Consider the following 20235-nt stretch of genomic DNA (forward strand, 5'->3'; position numbering starts at 1 on the left):
TTTTTTTTTAAAGATTTTATTTATTTATTTGAGAGAGAGAATGAGAGGGGGGAGGGTCAGAGGGAGAAGCAGACTCCCTGCAGATCAGGGAGCCCGATGTGGGACTCGATCCCGGGACTCCAGGATCATGACCTGAGCCGAAGGCAGTCGCTTAACCAGCTGAGCCACCCAGGCGCCCCAGAGACAGAATCTTTAGCAGGCTTCATGATCAGCGTGGAGCCGTATGTGGGGCTCAATCTCAGGACCCGGAGATCATGACCTGAGCCAGAATCAAGAGACGGAGGCTTAACTGACTGAGCCACCCAACCAACATCTTGATTTTGGCCTCATGGGACCTTGAGCAGAGGACCTAGTTGAGTCCACCTGAAGTTCTGATTTACAGAAACTGTGAGAGGATAGATTTGTATTGTTTCAAACTGCTGAATTGCTGAGTTTGTGGTAATTTGTTACGGTAGCAACAGAAAACTAATACAGTGGTAGAGTTGGGATTGACTTAGGGTGAGCTGACCTGAAAGCCAGTCTCAGCCACAGTGGCTGGCTTGTTGACTAATGTCTTTCCAGAAAGGAGACTTTGAGTAGGTTTTGACGTTGGTGAGAAAAACATTTGACGTACAGGAAGACAGGCTTTACAAGCATAGGATATCACATAGTGAAACCACGTCTGAGAGGACAATCAGCCTAAGTAGCTTAGAGTAGCTCTCTGGAGTTCAGTCCACAAGAGCACTGTTAAATCAGCTTTATAGGTCATGTGAGTAGTGACCACCAGCATTAAAAGAAGAGAAATAGGGGCGCCTGGGTGGCTCAGTTGGTTAAGCGACTGCCTTCAGCTCAGTCCCGCATCGGGCTCCCCGCTCAGCAGGGAGTCGGCTTCTCCCTCTGACCCTATCCCCTCTCATGTGCGCTCTCTCTCTCATTCTTTCTCTCAAATAAATAAAATCTTTAAAAAAAAGAGAGAGAGAAATAGAAAATATCAGACCCTTTAGCACCTTAAAGTGTACTTTGTCCCAGAGAAGACTTTCCCACTATATCCGGTGGTTCCTTTTTACGTAACTCAGTGTTTCCTTCTTGGCACATCTCAGGTGGGTTAAGTGCCTGCTGTGTTGAGCTTTGTGTCAGGGGACACAGGTGCACGACAGCCTCAGTCCTTCTGACAAGGGAAGTCCATTTTATAGCTGAGGTTCAGATCACTGGTTAAGAAAGTTACTTCCATCCCTTGTGTTATTATGTTGTAAGGATGGATGTGTTTGACTCCACGTATAAGTATATTAGTTTTTCCTTTTTGCCTTGTTGCTTTTCAGTATATAGGCTTTGCACAGATGTTAATGTGTGTATCATTCTCCAAGGACTCTTATTTTCTGTTCACTCACAAAGGCCATGTCTTTTTAAAGACCTTCTTATCTGTTTAACAGATTTAGTTTGGTAGGTCACTTTGCCATTAAAGTGTTCTGTATCTGTGTGCCACTGGAGTGGAGTAGCTGTGTGAGAGAGAATAGGGGAGCTCAGAGGGAATGGAGCTGGGTCCAGAACTGTCCCTGAAATCAGGGAGGACTTTCTACTTCATCTGAGGCTACTGGGGAACCATTGGAGGGCACTCTAGGGTTGTGAGCAGAGCTGTGACATGACTTAAGGCTTTAACGATCCCTGCTGTGTGGAATGGACTGGAGCGGGCCTAGGGCAGAAGTAGGGAGATCAGGGAAGAGTCTGTTGGTATCATCTTTGACATCACCTTTATGTGTCAGCTTGGCTGGGCCATCATGCCTGTATTTGGCCCAGCATGATTCTGGATGTTTCTGTGAAGGTGGTTTTTGAATGAAATTAACATTTAAGTGGATGGATTTTTAGTAAAGCAGATTACCTTCCGAATTGTGGGTGGGCCTCATCAAATCAGTTGAAGACATGGCTAGAGAAAAGACTGACCTCCTGAAACAAGACGGAATTCTGCCAAATCCCTTTAGACTCGGACTGCAACTTCTCCTTGGGTTTCTAGCCTGCTGGCCTAGCTAATTCCTTAAAATAAATCTCTCTCTCTCTGTGTACGCACTCATCCTGTTGGTTTCTTTCCTTTGGAGAACGCTCACTAACACGTCATCCCAGGAGAGAGGATGGTAGGTTAGACCAGGACTGTAGCAGTGGAGGTGGTAAGTGTAGTGTAGTTTGGGTATATTTCTAAGACAGAGGCAAGGCCTTTGTAGCTGGATCAGATACAGAACATGAGTGGGGAAGCCAATCATGGGTGACACCAAGGTTTCTGGCTGAGCAGCTGGAGCATGTTGCCATTTACTGAGAAAGGAAGACTTCAGGAGGAGCTGGTGGATGGGCAAGTGGTAGGAGTTTGACTCGAACACTTTAACTTGATATTACTAGTAGATACTGTAAATGTGGGCAGTAAATATAAGCATCTGGAGTTGAGGAAAGAAACCTGGCTAGAGCCAGATGTTTGGGGATTTAAGGCTTTGAGACAAATGATCTCACCCAGACTATGGGTGGTGGATCCTAGTGGGTGATTGAGTGCGGAGGGAGAGGAGGTCCAAGGACCCAGGCCTGGAGCCCTTGAACATTTAGAGGGTGACAAGATGGAATGAACAAAGGAGGGTGAGAAGGAGCAGCTGGAAGGCTCAGAAGAAAACCAAGCGAGTGACCCTCCCCACTTGAAGTAAACAACTGTTTGCCCGGTACCCCATGTGCTTTTCTTAGTACCTGTATGGAATTCCTTATGTTGTTTTCCCCATGTAAGACTTTCGTGAGTTAACAGATTATCAGCAAATCTCCACCTCCTAGTGCCTGACATCCTGTAGGAACCCAGATACTTGTTTGCATGAATGAACTGCCTTAGTAGATCCCAGTTATTGATTGCTTATGTTATACTGGAAATGAGAGTGGCCTCCTTATCCACTCCTGCCTTGACTGAATCATGAAATCTGCCTTACTCCTTTGATCATAGCTGATTTCCCTAAGAGGTGTGTGTGTGTGTGTATGTGTGTTTTCAATCCAATGAAAATCAAAATATCCTGGCAACTGTACTGTAAAATGTTTCCAGGATAAGAGCACACTTCACTGTTTATACTTTCACCACCCCGGACTAAGTAAACCACCATCATCTCTTTCCTGGATTATTGCAAAAGGCTTCTATTTTTATCCTCCTAGCTTCCATCCTTGCCCTCCAACAATTTATTCTAGCACCTAGAAGAATACCTGGCATGAAGTAGATGCTCAGTTACTATTTGTTAAATGAGCAAATTCTTATGTAAACATTCACTCCCAAGGTTCTTTGAGTAGGTGTGCAGCTTTCTGTGGATAGATTGCCATTAGAACAAAATGCAGACTCTGTCGTGGCTTGCCAGGCCTTCCTCCATCTGGCGTCTGCCTAATCTGCTGTACTCTGGCCACATTGGCATTTTTTCTGTGTCTGGAAGACACTGAACTCATTTCTGCCTTGGGGCTTCTGCATCTACCCCTCTGCCTGGAATGCCCCCCCCGCAGTCCAGTTTCTTCCCGTGACTGAGTGCTCTCCTCATTCTGGGCCCTGTTCCAATGTCTTACTTCTTGCAGAGGTCTCCTATGGCCTCCACAGCTGCACAAGTCCTCCCACACCTCCTCTCTCTGCCTCTCTAATCTCTTTCAACATTTTTTTTCTCCTCTAAAGCCCTTACCATGTGCCCCAAGTCTTATTTGTTTGTGAGGTATTTTTGGTCCCTCTGCCCTCCAGAATGGTTCTGAGATTCTGGCTTATAGAATTGGATGGCTTGGTGGTGGTGTCATGTACTGAGCTTAAGATTTAAATAGCTATGGGCGCCTGGGTGGCTCAGTTGGTTAAGCGACTGCCTTCAGCTCAGGACATGATCCTGGAGTCCCGGGATCCAGTCCTGCATCGGGCTCCCTGCTCGGCGGGGAGTCTGCTTCTCCCTCTGACCCTCTTTTCTCTCGTGCTCTCTCTCATTCTCTCTCTCTCAAAATAAAAAAAAAAAAACTTAAATAAAAACAAATTTCTTTGTTAAAAAAAAGATTTAAATAGCTATGCTTTTCGTTTGTGGATGTATGTTGTATTGATTCCTTTGTTTCTTTCTTGATTTTTATTTATCCTTTCAAAAAATAAACTCTGACTGTGCTTGCCTGTGGGCATCCAAGAGGAGGTGTGTCAAGTAGGCAATTGACTATGCATTTGGAGCTCAGAGAGTAGGTTGAGGCTGGAGGGGTGCAGGGGCCTGACAGAGTGACATGAATCCCCAAGCTCTTGTTCCCTGAAACCGGGCAAGCCATTGAACGTGTCCAAGGCTGTTTGTTCATCTGCCAAGTGGGACTAATATTACCTACTTTCGAGGAAAGGATTGAATGAGAGTATATATGCAGTGTCTCGCACAGTGTCTGGCATGTGGAAGAATGACTTTAACACTGTTAAATGGATTGGGCTGGTTGATAATGCTAACTCTTGAGAGCTTATGTTGTGTCACATATGCAGAGTACTTTTATGTGGATTAATGTATTTACATCTCACTATTTCCTAGCTAAAGCTTTTAGTCATTGCGTCAATACTCTCTCTTTATAAAACATGCCTGAAGCTTTCCTGGTATTCTTCTCCCCCATCTGCACCCCCTTATGTTTTTGAGGTTCATCTTCCTCCCAACTTTAGGTACTATAACCAGCCCAAAGTATAGAAGCAGGATCTGTTAATATTTAGGAAGTTATTTGTGTTAAAATTTCTATTTGATTTGTAGATTTTCTAGGAGCAATTATAGCTTTAAATTACATACACTAGTGCTCTCACTGGAAATGTGGTTATTAGGTTATTGCCAAAACAAACTGAGGGATGGAGACTTTGCGTACCAAAATGCAGTGTATTTCTTCCACTCCCCTTTAAAGTCTGGTTGTGGAATTGATTGCGTCATGGGTGACTTAGAGCAGCGTGGGTTTCATGTTCCTCCTTGACTAGTGGGTCACCTAACTGTCTGCGGCTTCTTCAGTTGCAGGAAGCTTCGGACAGGGGGGACTTGAGAAAATCCTCTTCTTCCTGTCTGAACAGGGAGCATGGCACCTCTCAGAAGTGTGGTGGGCTTGGTCATTTCTTTTGTGCGGTGGCTGATGGAGATGCCTTGTGGAGAGAATGGAGTGTTTGTGGCCTCTTTCTGGTGTGTTTTTCCTAACCCACATGGTGAGGTGGCCAGTTCTAGTGCCGCATTTCATAGACAAACTCCATGTTGTTTAAAACAGAAATTTTGGGGCGCCTGGGTGGCTCAGTCGGTTAAGCGACTGCCTTCGGCTCAGGTCATGATCCTGGAGTCCCGGGATCGAGTCCCACATCAGGCTCCCTGCTCGGCAGGGAGTCTGCTTCTCCCTCTGGCTCTCTTCCCTCTCGTGCTCTCTGTCTCTCATTCTCTCTCTCAAATAAATAAATAAAATCTTAAAAAAAAACAAATTTTGTTATCACCATTGAGGCAATAATATTAAAACTCTATTTCTAATGTATTCACTGGACAATAATCAATTATGCACTTCTGGGGATACTTAGCTCTCCCACAGTTTCTACTCTAAGACTTTTATAGTGATTAAAGAGTCATAAATAGCTCATGAAAACAAAAGGGAACAGGAATGAGAGGTGTCTTTATTTTAGATCCACTTAGGGCTGTGTTTCCACTTGTCTTATTAAACCCTGGTCAGGTTGACACCATTTATGACACAGGATTAAAGACCAAATTGAAGCTCGTTCAGAATGGTGTAGATGTTGGCCAAGAGTCCAGGAAAAAACAATTCAGAAGGGTTTTTTTTTTGGAGTGGATATTGAGTTCTAGTCTTCAATATTTTTCCTCTTAGATGGGGAAAAAACAGCAAATCTCTAAATATAAAGTAAACATTAGATTCCTTGGACTTACTTTTAAGATGATAAAAATCCTAGGACTTTATAAAAAAAAATCCAGTGATTAGTTTTCTACTTTAATGAAATTATGAAATATTGAATTTTGTATATTGAATATTTGCTATATTTTTAGAGAGGACTGGAGGGGCAGAGGGAGAGAATCTTAAGCAGGATCCATGCTCAGCAGGGAGCCCAACCTGGGGCTCGATCCCACGACCCTGAGATCATGATCTGAGCCGAAATCAAGAGTTGGAGGCTTAACTGACTAATAAGCCACCCAGGGGCCCCAGAATATTTGTTATTTTCAATGAACCCAGCCTGTTTCTTTTTAATGATACAATATAGCTCTATATTTTTTACTTTCCCCTTGTGTTAATTGAGATTAAAAGTGTTGTAATTATTAACAACTTTGAATGTTGAAGTAAAGCATTACTTAGTCTTTAAACTGCACATTATTTTCTCTGTCACTGCCCATCTTCCCCTTCCCCGCTGAGAATGACTGAGCTGGAATCAGTTCTGTGTTATATTGTAAAAGCAAGATTCACATCAATCATTTATTTTATTCTATACATAGCTTCCTTTCGGAATAAAAGTCAAGGTTAATGTCTAATTTTCACACAGAATTTGTCCAGTTCCATACTTGTTCCTGTGAGATGTGTTTGAAGTCTAAGAAAATACTTCAGATGTGTTTTTCAGTCTTTCGGAATCATTTTAGTTAAAAGTATACAGTTCAATAAAACATTGCATTTTTAGAGCGGATAAAAAAGGAACACTATTTGAAACATAGGATGCATAGTTAAAAACTACTTAACATCTGACTTTGCAACAGAGAAACATAAAATCACATTACTTTTTTGTATTCTTAATATTAAGAGTTCTGCTTCTAAAGATGGCCATAAAAACTTCTCTGGTTATGAGTGACTTAACTTGATGGGTAATAATATGGTAGGTTCCATATTCTATGCGAGAATGCTGGGAACCTGTTCTTTGTGGTTTTGTCCACGTAACTAGAAATCGTGGGTATTTCGTCTTTATTGGAACCCCTGGAGCTTGTGCCCAGGATCACAGAAGGAACAGGACAGTCTGTGTTCCCTGACTCTTCCGGGCCTTCTTGCTGGTTACCTTTGTTAGTACTGTTTAGGAAGTCTTTCAGAACTTGCTTGAAGATGTAAACTATTTCCCATGGCAGTACATCATTTTCTGCTAAAACTTCTCGAAATCTGCAGGGAAACCAGTAATGAACATTCAGTTCAGAAACTTTCTTTTTTCATACCTGTTTATCTCCAAAGTACAGCTTAAATAACGTGATCCTATAGTAGTCGCTCACCTTTTTGAGTAATCTGCTCATTCCTTTAAAATTAAGCTTCTTAGTAAAGAAATTCTGAATATGGTTTAAAAATATTTCCTAGCCAGTAAGATGTCAATGGATATTTTTGTCCAGTCTATCCTTGGGGATTTTGGTTGCCAGGTTTTTGATACACATGATTAAAGAATTTACATGATAGAATACAATTTACAGTCTAGATGTATGAGGAACTTAGACTTGACAGTAGCAGAATATCACAAAAGAGAACATAGTATTTTTACCTGCTGAGAATAGTTCCAGTTTGACAAGGCTGAACTTGTGAGCAAAGGACTTCAAGTTGTCTTTGTTCCGTAGCTGGGATGGTCGTGTGGAGATTCTGGTAGTTTCTCAGCCAGTTGTAATCCACACCTGTTTTTTTAACTTTTTGTTCATTTTCGATCTCCTGTATTAATCTCTCTCGCTCCTTCAGGTGCCACTTTAATTCCCGAAGCAGAGTCTTTGTCACTACGTCGGAGCCAGGATAGTGTGTAGGTTTGTAGGAATCATATTTTGGCCATTTCATCCAGCCAAAAAGTGGCATTTTTAGCCTATGGAAATATCCTCACTTATTTATTTGCATAAAATGTTGTGGTTCTGATGAGCAATATCTTTCTTTGTAATAAATTTGCTAGAAAAGTGCATGAGTTTTTCACTGGTCAGAATAAGATTAGAACATGGATTAAAGCTTTTCAGTCTCTAACTAGGTCAGTACCAAAAACCAAGCTTTGAAAATACGTTTATGTAGCTAAGCAGAAATGAAATATACAAAGAGATAATCACCAGACCGAACATTCTCTGAAAATTAACACTGACACTTGGCTATAAAAAGTTCTTAGGAGGCTTTACAATATTAACGTATAAGAAGTGCTATCTATAAACACACTTTTGACTTAGGTTTTGTGCAGAAAATGTTTAAAGCGTACCTGGTAAGCTGGTGGATCCGATGTGGTGATGCTGCCAAAGAGCTTGCTTGAATTAGTGATGAAGCTGTGTTTTACTCAGGCATATGTTGTTCTCCTGGATGTATCCCCTGTTGGAAGGAATGAGCCTCCTTATTTACCCACTGAAACTGTATTTGAAATAAATAAGTTTCTATGTTAGGAATGAGGTTGTGATGTCTTCATTTAGGGAGACTGCTCATTAATTCACCTTGTAAGGAAGCTAGAAGAAATGACAAAAATAACTTACCATTCATTCTTCACAAATTATATAATGGTCTACCTTTTGAATGTAGCTCAGTCTATTTGAAAAAGATTCCGGCAGCAGTGGGCTCTGGTCCTAAATGCACTCAGACTTATCTTTGGTAATGAAATGAGAACAATAGTGTGAGGCACCACGGATGTGCTCCCAGCTACGGTGAAGACTGTCGCATGGTGCGATGCTCTGCTATGCATAGCTGTAGGTCACAGTTTAGTGCTGTATTTTTATGCCTGTAGAGCTCTAAAAATAACCACACTGCTTTTATTCTTCAGCTTAACTTTCAGGCCATCTAGAAGCCAGGTCACTGTCCCCTCCAATGAAAGCAGGAAAAAACGGATCAGTCTTGACGATTTGCAAAGTACCCATTTTGAGAAAATTTGTTATGATTGAGCAAAGTAGGCAAAAAATGCTGATATCCATCATGTGAAATATTTAGTAAAGGTTATTTTTTGTACACATTCTCTCTTTTTATTTATTTATTTTTATTTTTTATTTATTTATTTGACAGAGAGAGATAGCGAGAGCAGGAACACAAGCAGGGGGAGTGGGAGAGGGAGAAGCAGGCTTCCCGTGGAGCAGGGAGCCCGACGCGGGGCTCGATCCCAGGACCCTGGGATCATGACCTGAGCTGAAGGCAGACACTTAACGACTGAGCCACCCAGGCGCCCCTGTTTCTCTTTTTAAATAGTAGTTAAATTTATATATTTAAGCAAGTTGTAATGCCAGAGGACATAAATGCTCAAGTAGGTAACTCTAAAATATAATTTATAATCTCTTTAAAAACATAGCAATAGTAGATTAAGGTTAGGAAAAAATAGAGATCTAAGAACATATAAAGTTGAAAACAAAGTCTTATAATTCATTATAGAAGATCTAATATTAGAGTGTTTTCCTTTGGAACTGAAGGTGAGACGCTTACACTTACTGCTTGGGTGAGTACCAATGATGCATAATGCTCATTATTGTGCTATTTTTCATTCAGGTACTGTGTGTCTTTTGCTCAAGAGTGGACAGGTCTTTTACTCTCTAGTTCTATGTTAAATTGACTGCATGGTGGCTTTTTCTTTTATAACATTTGTTTCTTCCCTTGCCTTTTCCAGCAAGTGAACCATGAGGAATAGACAAGGTTTACATCAGACCTGTATGTCATGCATGATCAGGAGTGATGTGTGTGGTCAGCCTGGAGCTCCTACTGCTTGTCTGTGAGAAAAAGCCCAATGTCAGCATTCATTCTCTTCAATGAGAAGGTTTTCATATTACATTGTGTAGAGTATGAAAAGGAGAGGAGAGGAAAATTTATCATGACACAAGTGTCCTACCAGATTTTCTGCCAAAGTCACGATGAATCCTGACACTTCTCCCTTTGAATAACCTCGTTATTGCTTTAATTCTTAAAATTTTTGCCTCTGAGGACAACATCAGACATGTATTGGTTCTGGAACATAAACCAAGTTCTTCTCAGGGCCCTCTGCAGTCTTGCGTTATCCCTTCCTACCTGGCTTTCCCCCTCGCTCCCCCCCAGACTGTGTCTTTTGTTTCAGGCAGGCCTGACTGTCCCGATGCTTGTCGTGCTCCCTCTGACCCTTCAGAGTGGCTCACACTGACTCTGTCTTTTCAGATGTTTACTCTTTCTCTTTTCCACTTACCCACATCATAATTCTTGTTTCCAGGGCCCTGTTTAAATACCACCCAGTGTTTTTCTTTTGTCTGAGGGAAGACATCAGCATATTTTCCTTGGCTCTATTGTTCCTTTGAACTTACAGAAAGGTTGGTCTGTGTTCTTGTTCTCTCTGCTCCCTGTTTTCTAGTCCTTCCTGATTAGATTCTGCTCTGCCCTCCACTGGAATTGCTGGCTCTTAGTCACTCAGCAGAGTGTGATGACTGTGCTGTGGCCTAATGCTGGCTAGGGACTGGGGCTGCTGCAGTGGGCAAGACAGACCTAGTCTCTTCCCTTGTGGAGAGCACCTTCCAGTGGGAAGACGGGTAGGAGCAAGAGTCGTCCAGCAAGCTGGTCACAGATCACAGATGGGGGGCGGGTGTTTAATCCGCTGGAGGCCTCCCCACTTCCATGTGGAGGTCAGGGAAGGCCTTTCTGGGGAGGGGGTGTCCTTTGAGTGGAGATTTGAAGATAAGTGAGCTACTACACAGAGAGCTCCTCGAAGACCATCTCTCACCCCCAGGACACTTAGTTGGCATCTGTCTTGCCATCGTGCCGACTGCTCAAGTCCAACCCTCACAGAGCTTTTTCTTACCAATCAGCTTACATTCAGCACACCTTCCTCTGATGGGTTAATTGTGTAAACCTGTGTTTCTAGTGCTCGGGGTATGCTACTAGTATTATTATCAATTGTATTTTTTTCTGTCCTAGATCCTGAGATTGTTTGATTGAAATAGAGCCCAAATTTTCCAGTCATGTTCCTACTACCATGTAGATGGAGAATGTAAATATTTGTAGATCAGGGTAAGAAAGTACCTTTGTGGGGGCGCCTGGGTGGCTCAGTCGCTTAAGCATCTGCCTTCGGCTCAGGTCATGATCCCAGGGTCCTGGGATCCAGATCTGCGTTGGGCTCCATGCTCAGCAGGAGGCCTGCTTCTCCCTCTCCCACTCCCCCTACTTGTGTTCCCTCTCTCTGCTGTGTATCTCTCTGTCAAATAAATAAATAAAATCTTTAAAAAAAGTACCTTTGTGTTAATCCTTCCTGTTTATTAGGCTATGATCAGATTAACTTGGATTTTATTAAACATTTTAGTAAGTTGAATAAATGAATTGTTTGTAATGAATTATAACCTTAGGATATTTTGTGTGGAGGACATAAAAGTTAAACTATGAAACTGGTCAGTTTCTTTTTTGGTCATTGTCATTGCCTTCTCATGTGGTGTCCAGGAGCATTAGATAGCAATGAAGGGAAGACTTGTCACTGTAAGGAGACCGATAGCCTGTTTTTAATTCCTTTGCTACTGGATTTAAAGTTCTGGATTATTGGTTCTTCTTTCTTTCGGCTGGTAAAGATGCAGTTAAGGGGCACATGGTTTCGGCTCAGGTCGTGATCTCAGGCTAGAGAATGGAGCCCGGCATCAGGCTCCATGCTCAGCAGGGAGTCAGCTTATCCCTCTCCCTCTCCCCCCAATAAATAAATAAATCTTTAAAAAAAAAAAAGATGCAGTTAACATTTGAGGAGACACTAAAACTGTGTAAATTTTTTTTCCCTGGTATTTTTTCTTTAAAATATTTTAATTAAAATACACTGATTCAGGGCGCCTGGGTGGCTCAGTTGTTAAGTGTCTGCCTTTGGCTCAGGTCATGATCCCGGGGTCCTGGGATCGAGCCCCGCATCGGGCTCCCGGCTCAGCGGGAAGCCTGCTTCTCCTTCCCCCACTCCCCCTGCTTGTGTTTCCTCTCTCACTGTGTGTCTCTGTCAAATGAATGAATAAAATCTTAAAAAAAAAATACACTGATGCATGTACCTTTTAAAAGGTAAAAATCACGTTTGTATTGGGTTGTGCATATGTTCTTGATTTACAGGAATTCTTAACGTACTCCAGTGCCATGCACTGCAGATGTTTTCTCCTGAGTGACTATTGCTCTTGCCCTTTCTAGAGACATTGTTCATCAGCTTAAATGACAGTTTAGCTTGATATTGTCCTTTTTGACTTTTCCTTTTCGTGCTCCTGTTTATGAAGGCCTTCTCCAAAGTTCTTGAATGTTGGAGAGCATTAGCTTTTGGCGTAAAAACATAAGTGCCTGGGTTTTGAATCAGTTTGGAATTGATTTGAGATTGGTGTGAGGTGTAGGGTTTCTAAATTGGTAGCCAGTATCTAAGTGGTCATTGCTCCATTCTGGAGATTTTCCTCATTCTTTATATGCTGAGTAGTTGTGTGTATCCTGGGCATTCTGATATTATGGGACTTTGGGGCTTGTTTAAATCCTCTGGGGAATGCAACTGAGCAGCTATGTTCAGGCAACAAGTTCCTGCCAGCCTTCTGTGGGGTTCGAGGTCTCTGGGTTTTCTTTTCTTTTCTTTTCTTTTTTTTTTTAAAGATTTTATTTATTTATTTGACAGAGAGAGACAGCTAGAGAGGGAACACAGCAGGGGGAGTGGGAGAGGGAGAAGCAGGCTTCCCGCTGAGCAGGGAGCCAGATGTGGGGCTTGATCCCAGGACCCTGGGATCATGACCTGAGCCAAAGGCAGACACTTAACCATCTGAGCTACCCAGGTGCCCAAGGTTTTGGTGGGTTTTCAGAGCCATTGCAGTGCTGTCTGGGTCTGTCCTGCTGGGTGCCACCTGCTGGCTATTCTGTAGTTAAGCCCTCAGTCTTCAGTCTGTGGTGAGCTGTTGGGGGTCTGTGCATGCTCTGAAGCCTTGGGGTGAGCCCAGTAGCTTATGGATGGCCTTGGGGGGTGGGTCTGGATTTCCCAGGTACTCTCCTGTCCCTAAGGCAGCTCCCCTTTTTGGTCCTTTATTGCTCTGCTCCACCCTTCGCTTCCTGCCTGTACATCTGCCTGCATTCACATCTGGGGTCAAGCAGTGGGAGGACCCAGGAGGAAAGTAGGCAGTGAGGGTCTACCCTACCCTCTGGGAGATGGTGTTTCCCCTCCTTAGAGTTTGAGGCTCTTGCTGACCCCTGGAACATGAGAAAAAGGAGAAAAGAGAAAAACTGGGGACTGCCCTCACTTTGAGCATTTGGGGTCCCCTTTCTTGCTCCACGGGGCACAGGGGCGCTTCTGGGGTGCTCTTTCTATGCTGGACCTGTGTCTGCATTTGGCAGACATTTGCAGTGAGTTCAGCTCAGGGGATGGCAGAGTTAAACAGTGGCAGGCGCGCCCCTGGTTTGCCTGCTGGTGCTCTGAATTCTGGTCTTCGTCCCCCGTCTGCCATTACCTGTGCTTTCAGAGACTCCAGTAACAGCCCATGTGTTCCATTCTGGCTTGGTAGCTTCATTTTGTGGGGCACAGGGTACAGTGTGCGTGTTTGGTCTTCCCAACAACGGGAACCAGGGAATCGTTCTTGACTCTTGTTTTTTCATACCCAGATCTAGTACACCAGCATATTCCAGTGGTTCCCTCTTACCTGTTGCCCCTCTAGTCCAAGCCACCTTGTCTCTAGCCTTGGTTGTTGTGCTAGTATGTTAGGTGGTCTCCCTGCTTCTGCTGTGTCTGCCCCTGTCACCTCACCCTGCTTCAGCTGCTCACAGCCAGCCTGTTACCGTAGGAGTTCGATATTGCTATTTCTCTGTCCCCGCTTAAAACCCATTTCACTCAGAGCAAAAGCCAAAATCTTTGTAATCAGCGTCTGCCAGCAGTCTGCCCCCTGCCCTCCCTGGGAGCCATTCCACTTCCTGTCCTTCTAGGCTCCCCCCACTTCTTCTGGCTCCTTCTGTCTCCTGACTCCTCTGGCTTTCCGGGTTCTCCGTCAGGAGGTCTTTCCCCTCATAGGGCTGCTGCACGGTCCCTCTCTTAACTTTGTTTTGATCTTTGCTTTAATGTCACCTTATCGTCAATTAACACTGCAGCCACCCTCACTCCATCTCCTCTCCTGGCTGTATTTTTCTCTGTGGACTTATCTCTAACATACTCTTTGTTTTCCTTTATTTTTCTTTTCTCAACCAGACTGGAAGCTCCATGAGAAAAGTCTGCCGACTGCTTTGGGGGGGGGAGGGGCAGCAGGAGACAGAAAGAGGGTCTTAAGCAGGCTCCATGCCCAGTGTGGAGCCCAACGTGGGGCTCAGTCCACGACCCTGAGCTCATACCTGAGCCGAAATCAAGAGTCGGGTGCTTAACTGACTGAGCCACCCAGGCATCCCTGGCAGCTACTTTGTCCCGTGTTTAGGACAGTGCCTGGCATGGAGTCAGCCCTTAATTATTAATTTGCTGAGTGGATTAAAGAGCGTCAGGTAAGTGGTAACCAAAAGAATGCTCCTGTTAACTATGAATATCAGGCAAAAGTAGGATTTAATGCAAATAGCATTTTATTAAAGTAAATCTCCTATTTCAGGAATTGGTATTATACAGTCTTTTCTCTGACAGCAGGGCCATTAAATTAAATATTGATAATACAAACATTATAATAGTATATTTTGCATATCACACTGCAGTTACCTTTTTTTAACTTAACATCTTGGACTGGTTAACTTGGACGTTAACATCTCGGACTCATACCTACTAGTATGAATAATAGCTGTGGCAGTCCTTAAAAAGATGCATACTAAGTAGGAGTGTGTCGTAGTTGAGCTTAGCCCTCCGTTGGGCATTGGTTTTCAGGGATTAACTATTACAGACACTGTAAAAATGTTCCTCCCTTTCGTAATGTTTGGACCCTTCTTCCCTGGAGTCCTTTATACCTTTGCCTTTTAAGTTTCCCTCCGTACCCCTGATGAGCACGTATTCCCTTGTGTCTCCTCCACTTGAGTGACCGTTCCGTGAGGGCAAGGACGTGGTTTGTTTACTGCTCTATCTCCAGTGTCTAGGGCAGTGCCTCGCATGTGCTGGGTGTTCAGTAACTGCTTGCTGAGTAAATGAGCGCTTCTGTGCATGTCTGTGCCTGCGATGTGGTGAAATACTGCTCCGTGGAAGACGCTGCGGGGGAAAGTGTGGCCCAGATACCGGCAGATTGCCCTTCAGGATAACAAATGGTCTTACCCATTTACCACTCTCCGCTGTGATCGGAGAATATTCATTCTTCCACTCTGAAGGAGGGAACAATGGTTTTTCACTGTTTGAATTTGCACTAAGTGGCGAGTAGATGTGGAGTGGAGCATATTTTCAGTTGCATGTGTTCTTCTGTGATTTAGTGCAAAGGGAATTATTCAAGAATTCCTCTGGCACATGGGGTTTCTTGGCTTTTCGGAAACAGTATACTAACATTGAATATTCTTTGCAGGCCACTTAGCCGAAAGAGCTCAGAAGTGGAGTATATTAACAAATACAGACAGCTTGAAGCACAAGAATTTGATATGTATGGCAGTGATCAGTCAACCAGTGGGCCAGGTAAATGGGTATTTTTAAATATTGAACAATATGCTGCATTAGTTATTCACAAATAAAACATTACACACTTTAAAGTCTTTAAGAAATGTAATATTTTGGTCAAGAAAGAATACATATTGCTAGTTAATTCAGGATTTTTTTTTGAGGGGGTGAGTGTATATTGGGTTGTAAATCAGTAATTTTTTTTCTCTTTTAAATATAGTTTCTAAAAAGTTTGTCTTTTGGAAAGACTAGTAATGGTCTTTTATCTTACTATTAATTAGAACTCCCTAAAATTAAAAAAAAAATTTGTTAAAGATTTTATTATTTTTTACACCCAACAGGAGGCTTGAACTCACAACCCCAAGATCAAGAGTCACATACTCCACTGTTTGAGCCAGCCAGGCACCCCTCTAGAACTACCTAAAATTTTTACTTAAAAATGATTACAGTTTTTTTATTTTTTATTTTTTATTTTTTATTTTTATTTATTTATTTTTTAAAGATTTTATTTATTTATTTGACAGAGACAGCGAGAGAGGGAACACAAGCAGGGGGAGTGGGAGAGGGAGAAGCAGGCTTCCCGCCGAGCAGGGAGCCCGATGTGGGGCTCGATCCCAGGACCCTGGGATCATGACCTGAGCTGAAGGCAGATGCTTAACGACTGAGCCACCCAGGTGCCCTCAAAAAATGATTACAGTTTTTTTAAACAACAAACACATTAAAACGAAATTTTAAATAATGCTTAAATGTATAAAGTAAAAGTTTCTTCTTACACCTCCTCTCTTCCCTCCACCCCTGCCTGCCTTGGGTGTAGCTGCTGAGTGTTGGGATCAAGCTGCTTACTTTCTGTGAGTGTGCAGCTAGTTATCTTATTAACATCAGTCCCTATTTGTATGACAGAAGTTAGCTTTTGATTTGTTGCTTTATCACAGACCTTCTATTAATTCAACTAAGAAGCCCCGTCTCCTGTCCTTCTACCCTGTTTACACACTTCCTCACACTTAAGGGCAGAAGTTGGGGTTAGAGTAATTTCCTTTTCTTTTTTAGCCTTTTTAAAAATTGCAAAATACAGTCCATATGTAATAGTACATTAATCTATATTCTTCTTGGGATTTGTTTGGGCTTCTTGACAGTACAGAATATCTTTTGCCAGTTGTGGAAAAATTCTGAGCTATTATCTGTGCCCCAGTGTCTCATTTAGTTTTGTTTTCTCATTGTTTGGTCACTGTACTGTGTTCAGGTTAATTTCCCGTTGCTTGTGTTTCACCTTAAGGTGAAAGCGTGTTGAGTTCTTTGCCTTCGTGTCTGCATTGTTGCCTTACTGCACGCTTCCTTACGTGGGGTTCCCTCACTAGGTGCCCTTTGTGTATTTCCTCTACTGTCCCTTATTGTCCTCAGGAGGAATACTTGTCTGACGAGTCTAGTATACTATCACCAGAAGTGATAGTTCAAAATGTGTGTGCCCCTTGATCTAGTTTTTACTTGTGCTAAGAGAAGTACAGAGTTGTATGTGCAAGAACGCTGATGGCTTCGTTGCTTGTCTGTGGGAAGCCTTGGAGGTCTCTTAAATGTCTGCGGACAGAGGACGTGTAGTGGAGTACAGCACAGCTTCCGTAGAAGCACGAAAGAGCCCTACGTCTTCTTGTGCAAAGATACCCATCATCTCATCTTTCTGTTTGGGGAAGCGTATTAGTTTTCAGATGACTGTGATGTGATCCTTCTGGTTACACCCGTATGTACTGACCCCGGGGCATACCATATGGGACTGCTGTTTTCTGAAGGTAGCGAGGTTACAGATGAATGCCTGCCATTGGAAGTGTCTGCTCTAGTAACTTTTGACTTGGATTAATATTTGGAACTGCTCTTTGTTTCTTTGTGCCTGGCATCTTTATAGTTTGGAGCTTTTCACCAGGAAGTCACATAAATTATAGTTTTGACTCTGTTCAGAGGATTCATTCAATGACCAGTGTTTGTTAAGGTGTGTGCCAGGGACTGTTTGGGGCCATGGGAATATGATAAGTAATAAGACCTGGCCCCTCCTTGCACAGAGATTACCATTTAATCATGTAGTTACACAAGTAAATGCTTTTGGAGATAAACGCTCTGAAAGACAGCTCTATGGGGGCCTGAGACAAGGGTTTCTGACTTGAGCTGAGGTATCAAGAAAGTAACAGTTGAGCTTGGAGCTGAAGGATGATAGAAGTTTCCTGGGTGGTGTGGGGATCAGGGTGGAGGGAATGTATACAGAAGGTCTGTGACGGGGAGGCCTGGTGCTCCAGCCCTTAAACAGGCATTGTTGCTGGGGAATCGAGAGTGGAGGTGGGCAGGCCTGGGCACGGTCAGTTGTAGGCTGGGTAATAGCCCCCCAAGAGGTCCACATCCAAACCCCCTGAACCTGTGACTGGTGGTACCTTCCAGGGTAAAAGGAACCTGGCAGCTGGGATTAAGTTAAAGAGCTTGAATGGGGTGATTGTCCAGGGGGCCCAGTGTCATCACAGGGTTCTTCCACAAGAAAGGCAGGAGGATCAGAGTCAGTAGGATGAGATGTGATAGTGGAAGCCTTAGTTTGGAGTGATGGCAGAAAGGGCCCCACAAACCAAGGAATGCAGGTGGCTTCAAGAAGCTGAAAAGGTATGGGAACAGATTCTTCCCAGAACCATCCATGCAGGAACCATCTATGCAGCACCTTGAGCTTATTTAAAGCTCATTGAGATGGATTTTGGACTTCGGACTTCCGTCACTCTGAGAGAGTGTGTATTGTTTTAAGCCACTTAGTTTATTGCAGGAGCAGTAGAGAACTAGCGTGGCTATACTGGATGGGGCTGGATGAGAGAGGCATGACCGGTGGCAGAGGCTGTGGGTCATAGCTAGGAATTTTGGTCTTGATACTCAGAGTAGCGGGAAGCCATTAAAGGTTCTAGGTTAATCCTGGGATGAGTGCGAAGGGAGGAGGGGGATGTTGTATGATTAGAACTGTGTTTTGGGAAGACCACCCTGGTCCTATTGGAGGGGGTCCGAGCGGACCCAAGGAGAGTTAGGAGGCGTGGTCCTGTCAGGGGAGACTCCGGGGTGATGACGGGCTGACGACAGCAGGGGGAGCGGGCAGGCATGGGATGGACTGCACAGGGTGTGGTAATGGGTTGGATCTGGGGCGAGGGAGGGGATGGCCGTGGGAGGCAGGAAGGTGCTGCTCCACGTTTTGAGGTGCCTCTGGAGCACTGGGGAAGAGAGCTGAGGTTAACACGTGTGTGTGCACACAGCTATTCCTGTGTCTGGGCTGGTCTGTATTAAAGCCAGGAGATCACACCCATATCTCCAGTCCCAGTCCCACACCACTGGGTTATATCCAGTTATAAAATACTTTGTTTCAAAACACTTTTGATTTTGGCATGATACAGGTACTACTTCATCTAAGTAAGTGGTTTAAAAAATTATTTCTAGGGGAACCCTCTTACACTGTTGGTGGGAATGCACGCTTGTGCATCTACTCTGGAAAACAGTGTAGAGGTTCCTCAAAAAGCTGAAAACAGAGCTACCATACGACCCAGCAATTGCACTACTGGGTATTTACCCCAAAGATACAAATGTAGGGATCCGAAGGGGCACCTGCACCCCAATGTTCATAGCAGCAATGTCCACAGTAGCCACACTATGGAAAGAGCCCAGATGTCCAATGACTTCTGAATGGATAAAAAAGCTGTGGTTCATATATGCAATGGAGTATTACTCAGCCATCAGAAAGGATGAATACTTACCATTACATCGGTGTGGATAGAACTGGAGGGTAACATGCTGAGCAAAAGTAAGTCAATTGGAGAAAGACAATTATCCTATGGTTTCACTCGTGTGTGGAATATGAGAAGCCGCACAGAGGGTCATAGGGGAAGGGAGGGAAAACTGGATGGGAAGTCATCAGAGAGGGAGACAAACCATGAGAGGCTCTTTTTTTAAAATAATTTTTTATTTTAAAATAGCTGTATTAAGGTATAATCAACATGCAATAAACTGCACATACCAAAGAGTACGATTTGGTAAGTTCTGACATCTGTACATTCATGACACTGTCGACACAGTCAAGGTAATGAGCACGGCCACCCCCTGAAAGTGTGTTCATGTTCTTCTCAGCTTATCCCTCCTGCCTCTCCCCACCCCTCACCCCACAACACACTCCTAGCCATGTCTCAAGGTAACCTGGTCTGTTTCCTAGAAATTTATATAATCATACAGTATGGATTCTCCATGGGAGACTCCTAACTCTAGGAAACAAACTGAGGGTCGCTGGAGGGGAGGGAGGAGGGGGGATGGGGTCACTGGGTGATGGGCATGAAGGAGGGCACACGATGTAATGAGCACTGGGTATTATATGCAACTGATGAATCACTGAACTCTACCTCGGAAACTAATAATGCACCATATGCTAATTAATTGAATTTAAGTTAAAAATTATTTCTAAATATAAATCCTGAATGCACACTCAGGGAGTTTGTATAAACTGCATTAGAATTGTTTTATATAGTTAAAGGTAAATCATTTTTAAAAAATTGAGATCTAATGGCATTTCTGAATTGGTTGATCCTGGTCCCAAATTGTGAACTCCTGCAGTGTTTCTGTTGCTTTCCTTTTTTTTTTTTTTTTTTTTTAAGATTTTGTTTATTTATTTGACAGTGAGAGTGAATGCACAAGCAAGGGGAGCGGCAAGCAGAGGGAGAAGCAGACTCCCCTGCTGAGTAGGGAGCCCGACACGGGACTCCATCCCAGGACCCTGGGATCATGACCTGAGCCAAAGGCAGCTGCTTAACTAACTGAGCCACCCAGGTGCCCCTCTGTTGCTTTCCTGCAGCGGTTTTGAGTTTGTCCTGGGATGGTGTCTTCGG

The 20235-nt window shown here is 43.5% G+C and overlaps 2 protein-coding genes across 5 annotated transcripts in view; one reads left to right on the forward strand and one right to left on the reverse strand.

Moving 5' to 3' along the window:
• TDRD9 (tudor domain containing 9) overlaps nt 1-20235 on the forward strand; it is a 114889-nt gene that overhangs the window by 5420 nt on the left and 89234 nt on the right. For all 3 annotated transcript variants that reach the window (XM_025869259.2, XM_073895949.1, XM_073895947.1), the window contains exon 2: nt 15273-15379. In XM_025869259.2, the coding sequence (XP_025725044.1) occupies nt 15273-15379 (107 nt within the window). The remainder of the gene's footprint in view (nt 1-15272; nt 15380-20235) is intronic.
• Nucleotides 6285-8255, reverse strand: RD3L (RD3 like). Of its 2 annotated transcripts, none has more exons than XM_073895951.1 (3): nt 8117-8255; nt 7436-7821; nt 6285-7068 (listed from the first exon to the last, which is right to left on the reverse strand). In XM_073895951.1, exons 2-3 carry the CDS (start codon nt 7732-7734, stop codon nt 6771-6773), a joined length of 597 nt encoding a protein of 198 aa, XP_073752052.1. In that variant the 5' UTR covers nt 7735-7821; nt 8117-8255; the 3' UTR covers nt 6285-6770. The 2 variants fall into 2 exon arrangements, with proteins under 2 accessions (XP_073752052.1, XP_073752051.1); XM_073895950.1 differs by having other exon boundaries at nt 7436-7741; nt 8117-8254.

Source organism: Callorhinus ursinus, unplaced genomic scaffold, assembly GCF_003265705.2.
Source record: "Callorhinus ursinus isolate GAN/ISIS: 27379988/994484 unplaced genomic scaffold, GSC_fseal_2.0 scaffold8, whole genome shotgun sequence".
NCBI lineage: Eukaryota > Metazoa > Chordata > Mammalia > Carnivora > Otariidae > Callorhinus > Callorhinus ursinus.